The 17,341-nt window shown below is 38.1% G+C and overlaps 1 protein-coding gene across 4 annotated transcripts in view; it reads right to left on the reverse strand.

The window, feature by feature from the left end:
• LOC128640255 (pancreatic triacylglycerol lipase) overlaps positions 1-17,341 on the reverse strand; it is a 165,724-nt gene that overhangs the window by 136,140 nt on the left and 12,243 nt on the right. For all 4 annotated transcript variants that reach the window (XM_053692683.1, XM_053692682.1, XM_053692681.1 and 1 more), the window contains exons 2-4: positions 15,590-15,638; positions 14,476-14,630; positions 9,683-9,799 (exon numbers count right to left, since the gene is read on the reverse strand). In XM_053692683.1, the coding sequence (XP_053548658.1) occupies positions 9,683-9,799; positions 14,476-14,630; positions 15,590-15,638 (321 nt within the window). The remainder of the gene's footprint in view (positions 1-9,682; positions 9,800-14,475; positions 14,631-15,589; positions 15,639-17,341) is intronic.

Consider the following 17,341-nt stretch of genomic DNA (forward strand, 5'->3'; position numbering starts at 1 on the left):
CAGGGGTGCTGGTATATTTATACAAGATAAGTTAAACCTGGGGGTAAGCAGAAACCCTATTGACAGTGTCCACCCTGTTTATTATAGAAGTATGGAAAAGGTCCTGAGCTCATACTGCTTGTTTGCCTTCAATAGCATACACACATATGCTGTAAGTGCCGCCATGCACTGGCTGTTAAACACCACACCTTCTCAAAGAGTCAGCAGTGGCTTGTATGACACAAAATAAGTCTTCACTGACACAATACACACCACTGAATCCCAATCCTCTAGTCACATGTAGCATATGTGCGTATGCTACTGTAACAATTATAACTTTTTCTAGAAGTATTTTTGTTAATGGAAGCATACTGCAAAAATGCTTCAATTTATAATCAAAATGCACCCATGCACATTTTAATTTTGACCTTTCTATCACTTTAAAGGGACATAAAACCCCAATTTAGTCTTTCATTGTTCAGATACAACACACAATTTTACACAACCTTCCAATTTACTTCTAATATCAAATTGTCTTTATTTTCTTGTTATCCTTTGTTGAAAAGCTGGAAGGTAAACTCAGGAGTATTCACATGTCTGCAGTACTATATGGCATCAGTTTTGCAACAATGTTACACATTAGCAAGAGCACTAGAAGACAACCCTATTCCCTGTCTTGCAGTGCTGCAGCCATGTGCATGCTATCTATTCAGATATCTTTTAAACAAAGAATATCATGAGAACAAATCAGATATAATAAAAGAAGTCAACTGGAAATTATTTTAAACTTGTATTCTCTGAGGCCTATTTATCAAGCTGTCAACTTACTTGTATTCGCCGGCACCAATATGCTCGCCTGACATCGCCTAACATCGCGGCCACGGACCTGAATACGCTCTCCATATTTAACAAAAAAACTGTCAAAAAGCTGCGCACCAAGTACGGGGCGGTGAGCAGCGGACTGTTGTTAACTAACAGTCATCGATCTCGCTGCTATTCGGCTTTTTCGCAGCTTTATTTATATACTGTCACTAAACACCACCACTATACTAAAATGTTTAACCCCTATCCGGCCACTCCCGGACCCCGCTGCAACTAAATAAAGTTGCTAACCCCTATCCCGTTGCTCCCCGACCCCGCCGCCACCTACATTATGTTATTAACCCCTAATCTTCCACCCCCTACACTGCTGCCACCTACATTATGTTATTAACCCCTAATCTGCCACCCCCTACACCGCCGCCACCTACATAATGTTATTAACCCCTATCCCGCCGCTCCCGGAGCCCACCGCAACTAAATAAAGTTATTAACCCCTAAACCCCTGGCCTCCCACATCACTACCACTTACTAAACCTATTAACCCCTAAACCACCAGCCCCCCACATCGCCATAAATTAAATTAACCTATTAACCCCTAAACCTAACAACCCGCTAACTTTATATTAAATATTAACTCATCCATATCTTATAATAAATTTAAACTTACCTTTAGATTTAAATTAAATTATATTAAACTACTAATTAATCTACCCTAACTGTTATACTAAAAATACATTAAACTATATTAAACTAATAATTAATCTACCCTAACTATTAGACTAAAATTACATTAAACTATATTAAACTAATAATTAATCTACCCTAACTATTAGACTAAAATTACATTAAACTATATTAAACTACTAATTAACCTACCCTAACTATTAGACTAAAATTACATTAAACTATATTAAACTAATAATTAATCTACCCTAACTATTAGACTAAAATTACATTAAACTATATTAAACTATTAATTAACCTACCCTAACTATTTGTCACGTTATTACCTTGTTCCCTGCCTTTTTCATTTTTTGCTTTGCACATTCCATGCTATACCTTTAAATTTCAATTACTTTTTCCACTCATTCATATAAATGTCCCATCAACCCTCACTACTTTGCTTGGTATTGAATTAGGTTAAGTCCTACTGAGCTACTGATATCCCCTGTGCTTTTTATTGGACACCGGAACTCTCTCTCAAAGTGACATACTGTGACTTTGTTCTATGTCACTTTCTACCTGTTTGTTTTGCCAAAACTACCGCTATACTACATACCTTGTAGTAACTCTATCTCGAATCTCCTCTGTTAAACGCTATCCGGACTCGGCTCTCAGTAGCTGCCCCTCAACGGATCATTCCGCGGTGACGTCACACGCCAGCTTCACGGAACTACCCTCAATTCAGCAAACAGCCTGCACCGCTGCACTCCACGCTCAAGACCCTCTCTGCCTACAAACCACACCGGTTCAGCCTGAAAGGTTTCACTTCTCTCAAAGGTATAAAGCTTGCTAATACTTATGCTGTCAAAGTTCCTACATGTTATTTGCAGTTCGTATGTCGAGTTTAACTCTGTACCTCTGTCTAGTTTTTTTTACTTAATTTGTTTTATGCAATTCAGCTTAGCATATTGTTTTGATTTCCTTACTAAACAGTTTATTACTAACATCCAGATTTACAAGAGCTCTGCTGCAGGTTTTAGTGTTTAAGTTAGCACAGGTGGCAACAATTGAGTGCTTCCTTTTCTTAAACCTTCACATTAAACTGCTGAATAGTTACATGAGGCCAGCACACTACCCTCTAGGTAGTTTATTTGCTTACCTCACACTCCTCAGCAACATTACCACATATTAAAATCTCAGCAGCTGCGGTCCCAACCAAAGTAAAATTTTTATCTTCTTAGAAATTCTGACTTGCCTGACAGGCTTATACAAAGAGACACACTACTACTACACCCTCCACTAGTAAACACCAAGCTGAGCCTATGGAGATTGGCTTCCTTAAGGGGCCCCTGACAGCTCAGGAAAAGACCAGGAGAAGAGAGAATAATCTATGCCTTTATTGTGCCTCGGACGAACACTCCGTAAAGGAATGTCCATCTCTTCTGAAAACTAATAAGGGTGAGTCCCATAACCCTCTAACTTGTTGCAACACTATTGATTTAAGAAACCCCTACTGTAAACTCTCCCTTTCTTTTCAGTGGGATCTCCACCGCCTCCAGGTTCCCGCAATTATTGATTCAGGAGCTACTGCCTGTTATGTAGATAAGGAATTTACACATGTAAATAAAATCCCACTCATGCAAAAGAAATCTCCTGTTTTATTGAGAGGTATTGACGGTAGACCTATTTCATCCGGTCCTGTTCAGTACCAAACTATACCTCTCCTAGTTACTACCCAAGAACATCATACTGAATATCTTACTTTTGATGTTATTTCATCTCCTGTGTCCCCAGTTATCCTGGGATTAAATTGGTTAATGTTACATAACCCATGTATTTCCTGGAACACACTTTCTCTCTCATTCAATTCAAAGTTTTGTACCACTACTTGTTTTCCAGTAAACATCATGCACACAGTCTTATCAAAACCAGATTTACACTTACCTGATGAGTACAAAGATTTTGCTGACGTTTTTAGTAAGACTGAATCCGAAAATTTACCTCCCCATAGGAAATATGACTGCCCTATCGACCTCATACCGGGTGCACAAATTCCATATGGGCACATATTTCCCCTTTCCAAACCTGAACTCGTCCACTTAAAGGATTATCTAGAAGATAACCTAAGAAAAGGCTTTATACGCCCATCCACTTCGCCAGCAGGAGCCGGCATTTTCTTTGTTAAGAATAAGGACGGCTCCTTACGGCCTATTGTGGATTACAGGCAGTTAAACAAAGTCATAATAAAGAACAGGTACCCCCTACCACTAATTCCGGAATTGATAGAAAGGTTGGAAGGGGCAAATTATTTGACTAAATTAGATCTTAGGGGAGCGTATAATCTTATCCGTGTTAGAAGTGGCGATGAGTGGCTGACGGCGTTTCGTACTAGGTATGGACTATATGAATACACCGTCATGCCTTTTGGCCTGTGCAACGCCCCTGCCACTTTTCAACACCTAATCAATGACCTTTTTCGGGATTTCCTTGATGTTTTTCTTGTCATTTATCTGGATGACATATTGATTTATTCCAGAAATTTGGCTGAACATACTCTACATGTTAGACAGGTCCTTTCTAGGTTACGCAGTAACTTCTTATATGCTAAAGCTGAAAAGTGCATTTTCAATTCCCAAAACATTACTTTCTTAGGGTATGAAATAAATTCAACTGGCATCCGTATGGAAGATGCAAAAATCAGGGCGATTGTAGATTGGCCTACTCCCAAGTCTAGAAAAGAGGTTCAGAGTTTTCTTGGCTTTGCGAACTTCTATCGCAAATTCATAAAGAATTTTTCCAGCATAACCAAACCACTGACTAATCTCACGAAAACTACTACTGTTTTTCGTTGGGATGAAACAACCCAGAAGGTTTTTAACCATCTAAAAATGAGATTCACCACTGCACCTATTCTAAGGTTTCCAAACCCCAACCTACCTTACACTCTGGAGGTAGATGCTTCAGATGTTGCGGTAGGCGCAGTTCTTTCACAAAGCCAAGGTATCGATAAACCGTTACATCCAGTCGCCTTCTACTCCCACGGTTTATCTACCTCGGAACAAAATTATCCCATCGGCGATAAAGAATTGCTGGCAATCAAGATGGCACTTGAGCACTGGCGACACCTACTTGAGGGCACCACCGTTCCAACGTTTATTTATACGGATCATCGAAACCTTCAGTACCTTAAAACAACAAAAATTCTATCCTCTAGACAGGTTAGATGGAGCCTTTTCTTTTCTAGGTTCAATTTTCAAATCGTGTACCGTCCTGCAAATAGAAACCATAAGGCTGATGCTTTATCTAGATTGCCCACTTACACCCGTTCCAAGACTCCTGAGAACACTGTTATTCCTTTGCAGAACTTTCTATCTTTCGCTATTGACTCCAAATCGTTTCTCCAACAGGAACAAAACAACGATTTATCCAAACCTTTGTCTCAATTACAGAAAAAACAGGATGGTTTTTTCTATTTCCAAGACAAATTGTATATTCCTCCTAGCCTAAGAAAGATGGTACTATCATCCTCTCATGATTCTCTACTCGCAGGACACCCGGGTCTTAAGAAAACCCAAGAACTTATTGGACGTACTTACTGGTGGCCTGGTATAACACATGACATCAGCACTCATATCACCTCTTGTGCACAATGTACCACTTCTAAAAAGGCAAAACATTCCCCCTATGGATTACTTATACCTCTACCGACTCCTACTCGGCCTTGGTTGGAAATCGCAGTAGATTTCATCGTAGATCTGCCAAAATCCGATAACAAGACTACTATTCTTGTAGTTGTTGATCTGTTCAGTAAAATGTCCCATTTCATTCCCTACCATAAGCTCCCAACAGCCTCAGAAACTATCCATCTGCTCATTTCCCACGTTTTCAAACATCATGGTATTCCTAACAGCATACTAAGCGACCGGGGGTACCCAATTTTCTAGTAGGCTATGGACTGAATTCTGCAAAATCTTCTCCATCGACAAGAAACTGAGCACCGCTTACCATCCTCAGACAAACGGGCAAACTGAGAGGACGAATCAATGGCTGGAGCAATTTCTCAGAACCTATTGTTCATCACAGCCTCTCACTTGGTCCTCTCATCTCCCTTATGCAGAATTCTGTTTCAACAATACCGTCCACTCAACTACCAATAAAACCCCATTTTTTGTGAACTATGGTTTCCACCCCAGGTTTCAGATTCTTCCAGATAATCAATGCACTTCGCTCAATGTAAGTGAACTCTCGGATCTCATTTCTTCTAACTTTGCTCTCATACAGGCAGCTATAGACGAGGCGAAGAAAACTCAAAAGTTCTATTACGATAAGAAGAGGTTACCATCACCTAAATACGCTATCGGAGACCTAGTGTGGTTATCCACAAAAAATCTCAAACTCAATACTCCTTCGAGGAAACTATCACCTTTATTCATTGGACCGTATCCTGTTTCTCAACTCATCAACCCCAATGCTGTTCGCCTCAAGCTGCCAGAAACCATGAGAATTCATCCTACTTTCCACGTCTCCCTGTTGAAACCCTACAGGGCACTCAGGAATTCTTTTCCCCCCATTCCAGATCCTTCCATACTTGCGGATCCTAACATGGAATATGAGGTGCATTCGATCTTGGATTCCAGACATGCCCGGGGTTCTCTCCAGTATCTGATCCGTTGGAAGGACTTCTCTCCCGATGATGACTCTTGGGAGCCTGCCTCTAACATCTCGGCTCCCCGGTTGGTTGCCCTGTTTCATCGTCGGAACCCGGACCGTCCAAGACCCTGAGCACCGGGGTTGCTCCTTGAGGGGGGGGGTCCTGTCACGTTATTACCTTGTTCCCTGCCTTTTTCATTTTTTGCTTTGCACATTCCATGCTATACCTTTAAATTTCAATTACTTTTTCCACTCATTCATATAAATGTCCCATCAACCCTCACTACTTTGCTTGGTATTGAATTAGGTTAAGTCCTACTGAGCTACTGATATCCCCTGTGCTTTTTATTGGACACCGGAACTCTCTCTCAAAGTGACATACTGTGACTTTGTTCTATGTCACTTTCTACCTGTTTGTTTTGCCAAAACTACCGCTATACTACATACCTTGTAGTAACTCTATCTCGAATCTCCTCTGTTAAACGCTATCCGGACTCGGCTCTCAGTAGCTGCCCCTCAACGGATCATTCCGCGGTGACGTCACACGCCAGCTTCACGGAACTACCCTCAATTCAGCAAACAGCCTGCACAGCTGCACTCCACGCTCAAGACCCTCTCTGCCTACAAACCACACCGGTTCAGCCTGAAAGGTTTCACTTCTCTCAAAGGTATAAAGCTTGCTAATACTTATGCTGTCAAAGTTCCTACATGTTATTTGCAGTTCGTATGTCGAGTTTAACTCTGTACCTCTGTCTAGTTTTTTTTACTTAATTTGTTTTATGCAATTCAGCTTAGCATATTGTTTTGATTTCCTTACTAAACAGTTTATTACTAACATCCAGATTTACAAGAGCTCTGCTGCAGGTTTTAGTGTTTAAGTTAGCACAGGTGGCAACAATTGAGTGCTTCCTTTTCTTAAACCTTCACATTAAACTGCTGAATAGTTACATGAGTCCAGCACACTACCCTCTAGGTAGTTTATTTGCTTACCTCACACTCCTCAGCAACATTACCACATATTAAAATCTCAGCAGCTGCGGTCCCAACCAAAGTAAAATTTTTATCTTCTTAGAAATTCTGACTTGCCTGACACTATTAGACTAAAATTACATTAAACTACAAATGTAATTAACTATATTATATATTTAAAAACCTAACCCTACTTTAAATAATTTAAACCTACTATTAAAAATTACAAAGTTACAAAAAACTAACAACTAAGTTACACAAAATAACAAACACTAAGTTACAAAAAAATTATAAACATTAAGTTACACAAAATAAAAAATAAATTATCAAATATTTAAACTAATTACACCTAATCTAAGAGCCCTATGAAAATAAAAAAGGCCCCCCAAAATAAAAATAACCCCTAGCCTACATTAAACTACCAATGGCCCTTAAAAGGGCCTTTTGCGGGGCATTGCCCCAAAGAAATCAGCTCTTTTACCTGTAAATAAAAATACAAATACCCCCCCAATAGTAAAACCCACCACCCACACAACCAACACCCCAAATAAAAACCTAATCTAAAAAAAAAACCTCATTGCCCTAAAAAGCGCATTTGTATGGGCATTGCCCTTAAAAGGGAATTTAGCTCTTTTTCAAAAGCCCAAACCCTAATCTAAAATTGAAACCCACCCAATAAACCATTAAAAAAGCCTAACACTAACCCCCGAAGATCCACAGTTTCTGAAGAGCCGACATCCATCCTCAACGAAGCGGCAGAAGTCCTCATCGAAGCCGGCAGAAGTCTTCATCCAAGCGGGCCGATGTCTTCATCCAACCGGGCAGAAGTCTTCATCCATATTTGATCAGGTTGATTTCTGTCGATTTCTGTCCGCCGCCTCAGAGCAGACGGACAGGTTATGGAGCAGCAGTCTTTAGACCGCTGCTTCATAACTTCTTTTTCCGGCGAGCTTTCAGTCAGACATCTGCGGTGTGTAGCACATCAATAGTCCGATGTGATGGGACTATTGATGCGCTACACAACGCTGATGTCTGGCGGGGTTTTACGAGGCAATACATATCTTCTGATTAGATGAGAATCTATGGCATGCTGAGGCTCACTTTGGCTCTATTTCCACATGAAAACAGATAAGTGTTTGGAAACTCACAAAATTGTGGGACTGTGTTTTTTCTCTGGATGTGGAACCTAACTATTTAAACAGTGATTTTGTCTCTCGTATACGTATACTGTGGAAGGTTGGCTTATGGAAATGACCTTGTTACGTAGAGAACTTTGCTCAAGCATGAACTAACTTGCTGCTACTTAAACTATCTGCTTCTGTGTATATGATTGCTTGCATGCGTCTGGCTTTCTGTACTGGCTAATATTGGCTGACATTGTATTTTATTCTGCAGATTCATGTTTATGTATGCCTCACACTTTAAGGCTACTACGATCCACTTAGATCCCTATATGCGAACCTGCCCAGGCTTGTCCTCCTTGGCTATTTGCTAGGGGGTTCTATATGCAGCTGGGTGTAGTGGATCGGTTCTACCCTTGCAAGTCTGTTACTGCCGAAGTAAAATTGTATATGGGCCCTTGTTAGTCACGTGACCTAACTTTATTGCTTTTACTATTATATGAGTTGTTTTTGCACTGTACACATCATTCATGTTGCTTTATTGACATGTTTTGTATATTAGGTATTCTGCCTATTTAGTGCCTTAATATATAAGGACATAATTAAACTCTGATGTTTTTTACATTTAAAAGAGTGCTGTATTCCCTATCTATATATAAGGAGAATTTATCATGATGTGTCCTGTTTCTCCTCTTACAGTTTATGTATATTTATATACACATCTTAACACATAAATATATATGTACTGTATATAAGCATATACTTATAAATTTACTGGGAACACACAGTTCCCATAGACCTCAATGTAAAGGCATTTTAGCCCCCAAAAACTGCCTAGTGCAGTTATTTTATTAAAATTTAAACTGCTGCAATTTTTATTTTGTAATAAAATACACACCAAGATATTCTGGGGGCATTTGGGCACATTTATAAAATTCTTCAGATAACTGATCTCTGCAAACGGTAAATTAGCGCTCCACTTGTAATCTAGCCCTTTATGTTTAGAGAAAAATAAACTAAATTAGCTAATATTACATTTTTTCAATGTTTATTACCCAAATTATAGTTAAATAAATTTAGACTAAGGGGCATATTTATCAAGCTAAAGACCGCTGCTTCACAATTTGTCCGCCTGTTCTGAGGCCGCAGACAGAAATAAACCCGATCGAAAACGATCGGGTTGATTGACACCCCCTGCTAGCGCGAATCTGCAGGGGGCGGCATTGTACCAGCAGTTCAAAAGAACAGCTGTGCAATAATAAATGCCGACTTCGTATCATGTCCGCTCGCACATTGTTAAATATGCCCCTATGTATGCAATTCATTTATACTTTGGATATCAGAACATTTTGCAAAAGTATAACACTGGCCCAACTCAATTACTTTATATTGTCACCCAGCTGGCAAACTTTTGTGTAGAGAACACTGCATATTGCATGTCTGTATTATATGTAACATAAATATATTTACATTCTCACCTGGCACATTTTTTCCATCCATATATAATCCCCCTTTTCTAAGTATCCGTGTATAATGAAGTGAGTTTTCCTGCTGGTATTAAAATTGGATGCTGAGATTGTGGATATTTTGACTTCCTGTGGCATAAAGAAACATAAAGACAATTTTAGTTCTGATAAATCAAGATGAAGTTTGTTTCAAAGGAATATAACACACTGAAAACTGTAGTAGTGTGATAAATGCTAATGTGATATAGTATGGGACCGTAAACACCTTACAAGCCACTTCTTTTTTCTTGCTAGAGGATAACATAGCCATATATAACATTTTTAAAACAAATTAACATCCTATTTGCTACAATATTTTTCAATTTTTTTATCCCTATTTGACAAATATACATTGTTGTCCATTTTATGCATAAAAGGTCTTCAAATAAAATTTTATTTAGGTACTTGTCCTTCTTTTGTCTTGCATTGTTCCAATAACTTTCTACCAATGTGGTAGAGTGATTTACATTTTTTATCATTCAGACCCAGATAGAGAGCCAGAAGTTTTCTGTATCATGTATCTCAGAAGTTAAGTGAAGCAGCTAGATATAAGGGATTTGATTGTATTTGATTATAATCATATGTGAGTTACTTACAAAAGGCACGATAAGGCAAAGGGGACCTAAGCAGGATAACGTTTTGAAACTAAATAGCAGTGGCATCATGGGGGGGGGGCACTGGAACCCCCAATATAGTGGCTGGTCTCTTCATGGGCCTCCACAACTGTGACTGTCACACGGTTTTCCCACCCCTTCTTTGTACAGGATTTCTCTTGCACCACCCATGGAATACCGGCCTCACCTTCCTGTCACGGCCTGCCCTCAAAACAACAGGGAGCCTCTGGGAAGTGCCCCCTCAAATACTTCAGTCCTGATATGCCATTGCTTAAATGAAGCAAGCACCTATACTACAAGCACTGAAAGATTGGAGTCTGATACATGAATAAAGAGTCCAAAAACAGATTTTGGGATCAAATAGTGACCAACCACAAGCTTTGAAGAATAAGCTTTTGAATGTAGTTGTGTGAGTATTAGTTAATAATGATAAACCCACATAACTATTGCTTTTGTTGTCATTGTATTCAAATGCGAGTCAAGCAAGCATCATAGATGTTATCAACATATAAGACAAATGCATTTGAGACTGTAGGAGAGCCACTAATACATTAGCACCCAGAAACGCACAAGAAAGCCTTAACAATTGGTAGAGGCACAAAATAAAGTACTGCATCACTTAACAAAAAACTAATATTTAGACAGTAAATTTACAAGAAATAATACCTTATGATATACAGCTACAAAGTACAATTTGGACATGGCTAAAGCTATCTTTAAAGAAATACATTATTTTTAATCAATGTAAGATTTAGATCCTGGGCCACAAGATACCAACAGATAAAAGGTTACATTGAAAAAAAAAGGCTATAGAGAAGAAACTATTATGCCCATACAGCACTTAATAATAACTGGGGATAGTTTACTCATATTACATCTAAAGAGGTCTAGAGCTAAGGTGTGCATCAGGGTATTCAATGACCCAAAGACAGAGTAAAAAAGTCAGTATACTGAAATGGACCATCAGAGATCAAAGTATAGAAAAAAATAGAAAGTTAGAAGCTTCAGAACACATCCAAAAGTTCACATGTCACAAAGTAAGGAAGGGTAGAAAGAGGGGTAGAGGTGGGCGAGGGCAGGGCCGTACTGGGACCAAAAATAGGCCTAGGCATTTTATGCCATCGCCGCCCCCCCCCCCCCCCCGATATATATACATAGACATACACAAACAAGCTAGTCATATGCAATGATGCACACACAGCAGAACACAGAACATCTTGCTGATATACTGGGGGATACTTTCTACAGCATGTGGGGAAAAAGGTTAGCTTTAACTTTATACATATATATATATATATATATAAAATTAATGTATATGTGATTAAATTCCTTTGTTGTAAGTGGGTGAAGGGCAGTTGGCTCTCACCCTCCTACTGTAAATGTTAGCATAGTTACAAACAGGGTACCTACCTACCTCCAAAATTACCACACATACAGGTGACATCCAGCCCCATCAGAGTCTCCCGCACAATCCGAGTTCCACATCTAAACTTGTGGCCCGCCCTTATGTAGTGCTCTGATGGCACTCCTCCCCTCTGCCTCCTCTCTATACTACAAAGAACGACTGGTAATTACAGTTCCCACCAGCCTTTAACCCGATCCTCTTCTTGCCAGAGCTAACAGGAGACTTAGCGCGTTCAGCTTCCAGGACCTGCATTAAACTTAGCACTAAACATTCTAAAAGAATCTCACCAGCCCAGAGAGCTTTAGATCATCAGGCCCAATGTGTAATTAAACAAAAAGCTAATTACTACTTGTATGCTAGCTTTATTTTAAAAGGACATTGGACACTAAATACATTTTATAAGCATACTATTGAGATTATTCCCCACCTCCCTCCAGTCATGTGTGCTGCCATGTTGAAATTTATCTGTAACTACATTTAAGTGCTGACCTGTTTGCACACGTGCAGTAACTCTCCTTCAGAAAGCTTTAGTGTAACTTAGGTACCATAATGGCAGCACCCATAAATAGAGGGAGGTACATAAGTGCATTGGAGCCCTTCGCAGTTAAGTAGATGAAAACATGTAAAAGCATATTTAATAAAGTGTTATAGTGTGTATTTAATGTAAATATTTGACATTCCAATGTTCTGTACATAGCGGAATATGTTCTATGTATTTATAAATAGATATTCCTATCTATCTATATATCTATCTATCTACATATTTATAATCATGGATATATATATATATATATATATATATATATATATAGGTATAGATATATATGGTACCAAAATACCATTATATATATATATATGTGTGTATGTATATATGAATAAATAGAACATATTCTTCTATGTGAAGAACATTGGAATGTGAAATAATCATATTTTCATGTCGGGTTAGCACACTTGAGAATATGCTATCGGATTTCTTCGTGAGTAGGGTGTTAGTTTTTTCCCACTTTTTGTGCTCCATTGACTTCTATAGGCAATATATTAGCCAACACGCAATATTCTAACAAAAACTGTTTACTTTTTACTTGTGATATGAACACTGCCCAACGCAAGCAAAAAGCTTACTTCTAGCGGAGTTAGCACAAGCAGGAGCGTTAATCTGGCCCTTAGACTGTAGTCAAACAACCGCATTACAGCTGTTCTGGCGATCCTTAAAAGTTGGACATTAGGTGTATATAGTTCCTTTCTTATGTTTTTAGTTTGAATAAATCTTTTATCCTCATATGGTGTATGGGCCCTGAATGATACCTTCCCAGAGGAGGCTGTGTTTGAGCTGGTAATCATACGATACGCTGATTAAGCCCGACACGTGTAAACACCTGCATAAACCCCTTTTCGCTCGAGCATAACTGTTAATGTGCCACTCATAATCTGGTCATAAATGAGATCTAATTGTCTGGTAAATCCGTGGCATATATCAAGGTAAAATTTCCAAACAATCATACAACACGCAGATTAAACAGAACAAGTTGGGCTCTGGTACATGTGAGTAAGGATTGGATGGTTATTATTTAAGCCAACATTTGTGACATTACACTATTTTGTGTGTTTTCTTTTCTTATTTTTTCCCTTTATCCTCGAAAAGTGATAAAATAAAAAGAATATACTAAGGACATCTTTTGGCACTTTTATACGTTTTTATATAAATATTTCATATCACATAATTTATCATAATTCAAATTATTAACCCTAACCTATAATGTACTCAACAGCCTCACTCCTGACTATATTTCCTCTCTCATCTCCAAATACTCCCCGACCTGTCCTCTCAGATCAACCTCTGGCCAACACCTCTCCATTCCTATTACTCCTAAGTCCCTCTCTCAACTCCAAGACTTATCACGCGCTGCTCCTGTCCTCTGGAACTCTCTACCCTGCTCCATCAGACTATCTCCAACCTTGTATAGCTTCCGCCTCTCTTTGAAAAACACCTATTCAGAGAAGCTTACCATCTCTCCTCCCTCTCCCCCAACCCAAAACAAATGTTGAACTGCCTGACTGAATGCTGCAATTACAATCCATGTGACAAGCTTCACTAAACCTTATGCTTTTGCACCGTGTAGACTGTAAGCTCTTCAGAGTAGGGTCCTCCTACTTCTCTACTATATTGCTCAGTTATGTTATGTTTTTTGTATCTTATTGCAAATCGTTGTAATTGTATACCACTATCTCTTTACCAAGCACTACGGACTTTTACAGCGCTATACAAATGAATGATAATAATAAAAATAATAATAAATCAAGCTCAACATTTTTTTTAAAGGGACATTAAACCCAGAAACTTTTTTTCATTATTCCGATAGAGAATACAATTTTATACAACTTTCCAATGCAATTCTATTATCTAACTTGCTTTATTCTCTAGGTATCCTCTGTTTAAGAAATAGCAATGTACATAGGTGAGCCAATAACATAAGGCATATGTGCAGCCACCAATCAGCAGCTCCTGAGCCTACCTAGGTATTCTTTTAAACAAAGAATACCAAGAGAACAACACAGATATGGCAATAGAAGTAAATTGGAAAGTTGTATAAAATAGCATGCTCTGTCTGAATCATGAAATATTTTTTTCTTTAGTTTCATGTCCATTTAAATAGATTAAAATTCATTCATAAATTGGTGTGATGATTCATAACTGTCATATTATATTTCATGATAACCTATATTTGACAATTAACTAGATGACTTACTTGGAAGATACTTGTATTTTCTCTAGTATACAAAAAGAAGCGAGTATTGATTTTTTCGGGTGACCAAGGTAATGTAGAAATAGGCCTCTCTTGAGTTCCGCCCCATGGGGGACTGTCTGTATAACAACCATGATTTGGATAACAGACATCACCTCCTGGAAAGCATTGAAAATGTTGTCTATAAATATGTGTTGTACTAGACAAATAGACAAAAATACGAAAAGACACAGACAGAGAAAATGGGCTATGTCCATAGCAGCTTGTGTGGTTGCTTAAAGGGACATAAAACAAGTTGGGATAGAGACAAATTATAATAATATGTACTTGAATTACTTTACCTGCAATTTTATACTGCAGTGCCTCGCCATTAACCCTTTCTTTTAAATTTCTTAATTGTTTAGCTCTAACTCCTCCACATAATTCCTTTTATGGCTGTATCTATATCCACCTTTGCTTTGGTAGAATGCAGACGTGCACACTCATTATTTGCTGGAGCATGCGCCTAGAAGCAAATAAGCAGCTGTGAACTCAGTTGAAATGCAATGCCTGTGTTTCTGATGCTAAACACTGATAAGGGGGGTGGATCAGACTACTCAAGACAGCATGGCTATGTAACTAATATTGCTTATTTTTGAAAATTATTTTAAAATACTTGCCAGCAATTTTTAAACATTTTTTTTATGCAAACTATTTTTTACTTAGCCCATTTTAGGATATGCACAGATCTCAGCATGTTTTATGGCACTTTAAATACCTTGTTTAGAAGGCTAGATTATCTTTAACATCATCTTTATCTCACTTATTTTTTTTACAGTTTTTTAGTAGGTGTTCCTGCTATTAACATCTAAAGTTGTGTTAAGTGCCCAATACATGATATCTCTTACATAAAATGAGACTGTGTTGCTAAGGGGTTAAAATAACTTTGTAAACACGGTAAATGTAATTGTCCAACACAGTAAAACAAATCTTATGTTTTAGAAAACTAGTCTCGCTGGATACAAATTTCTTTGAATTTTTGAGCTGCAATGTTGAGTTCAATGACTGACAGACAGACAGAAAGTTAAACAGTCAAAAAAAGATAAAAACAACTAGACAGGCAGACAGAAGTGTTCACCTTTCACTATCTGTGCTAGGAGAAGAAATGTCCATACCACTTCAAGCATCTGAAATTAAAACAAAATGCAAACATAAAGTAAATGAAGCTTACACTACAGAAACATTATGGGGTCAATTCATCAAGCTCCGTATACGATCGGGCTGATTGACACCCCCTGCTAATGGCCGATTGACCGCAAATCTGCAGGGGACGGCATTGCACAAGCAGTTCACCAGTTCATCCATGTGCGGCGGACATGATCTTGTCCGCTCGCAGTTTCTTATATCTGCCTCTATGGGGCCGAATTATCAATGTCTAGCGGATATGATACGCTGTAGCGTATCATGTCCGCCAGACATTGCTGAATGAAGACAGCTTACACTATCAGCATTTAGCATTGCACAAGCAGTTCTAGTGAACTGCTTGTGCAATGCCACCCAATCGGCCTCTAGCAGGGAATGTCAATCAGCCTGATCGTATAGGATTGGACGGATTGATGTCCGCAGCATCAGAGGTGGTGGACCAGTTAAGCGCAGCGGTCTTAAAACCGCTGCTTCTTAACTGCTGTTTCCGGCGAGCCTGAAGGCTCGCGCGGAAACAGGGGCATTAGGGGCTATTCGGCCCTTGATAAATAGGCCCCTATGTCTCACCTGTTTGGCACATATACACACAGTGGGTCAACAGACACAAATCACATCCACTGAATTAATTTGCTCCTAGATTATTCTATTAAAGGGACAGTCAACTTAAAATGTTTTATTGTTTAAAAAGATAGATACTCCCTTTATTACCAATTCCCCAGTTTTGCATAACCAACACTGTTATATTTACATACTTTTTACCTCTGTGATTACTTGTAACTAAGCCTCTGCAGACTGCCCCTTATCTCAGTGATGTTTACAAACTAGTATTTTAGCAAAATGAGGGCTAGATTACAAGTGGAGCACTAACAGTTGTATATAGGTGTGTACAGATGTATTTATGTATTTTACTGTATATTTATTGCACATATGCTTTGTGTCATTGTTTCACTCAACTGGTTTGTTCAGATATCTCCCAGAATTTGATAATATTAAATTGGAAAGTTGTTTAAATAAATCATTAAAGAAATGTTTTGGCTTTTTATGTCGCTTTAAGTAAGATTTTAGATAGGTAGAAATATTACTACCCTTGTCAAAAGCTGAAATTATTTTATTTTTCTGTATTTTAATGCTTGAATGTTTGTTTTGACATTACAAGTAATAGTTACTATTTTAAGGTGGATTACAATTAATTACCTTAAACAGACAGACAGACAGACAGACAGATGATAGATAGAGAGATAGATAGAGAGAGAGATAGATAGAGAGAGATAGAGAGAGAGAGATAGAGAGAGATAGAGAGAGATAGAGAGAGATCAGGGCCGGTGCAAGGATTTTTGTCTACACAGGCGAAGGTGCATTTTGACGCCCCCCCCATCCTCACAACACCATCAAAAATCCAGACAAACACATATACACACACACACACATATATATATATATATATATATATATATATACACACACTGTATATTATATATACTGTATATATATATACACACACACACACAGTATATATAATATATATATAAATATACATACCTATATATATATATATATATATATATATACATAAATACATATATATATATATATATATATATACACATATATATATACACATACATATATATATATATATATCTATACACATACATATATATATATATACATATATATATATACATAC

Source organism: Bombina bombina, chromosome 9 (genome assembly GCF_027579735.1).
Source record: "Bombina bombina isolate aBomBom1 chromosome 9, aBomBom1.pri, whole genome shotgun sequence".
Taxonomy (NCBI): domain Eukaryota; kingdom Metazoa; phylum Chordata; class Amphibia; order Anura; family Bombinatoridae; genus Bombina; species Bombina bombina.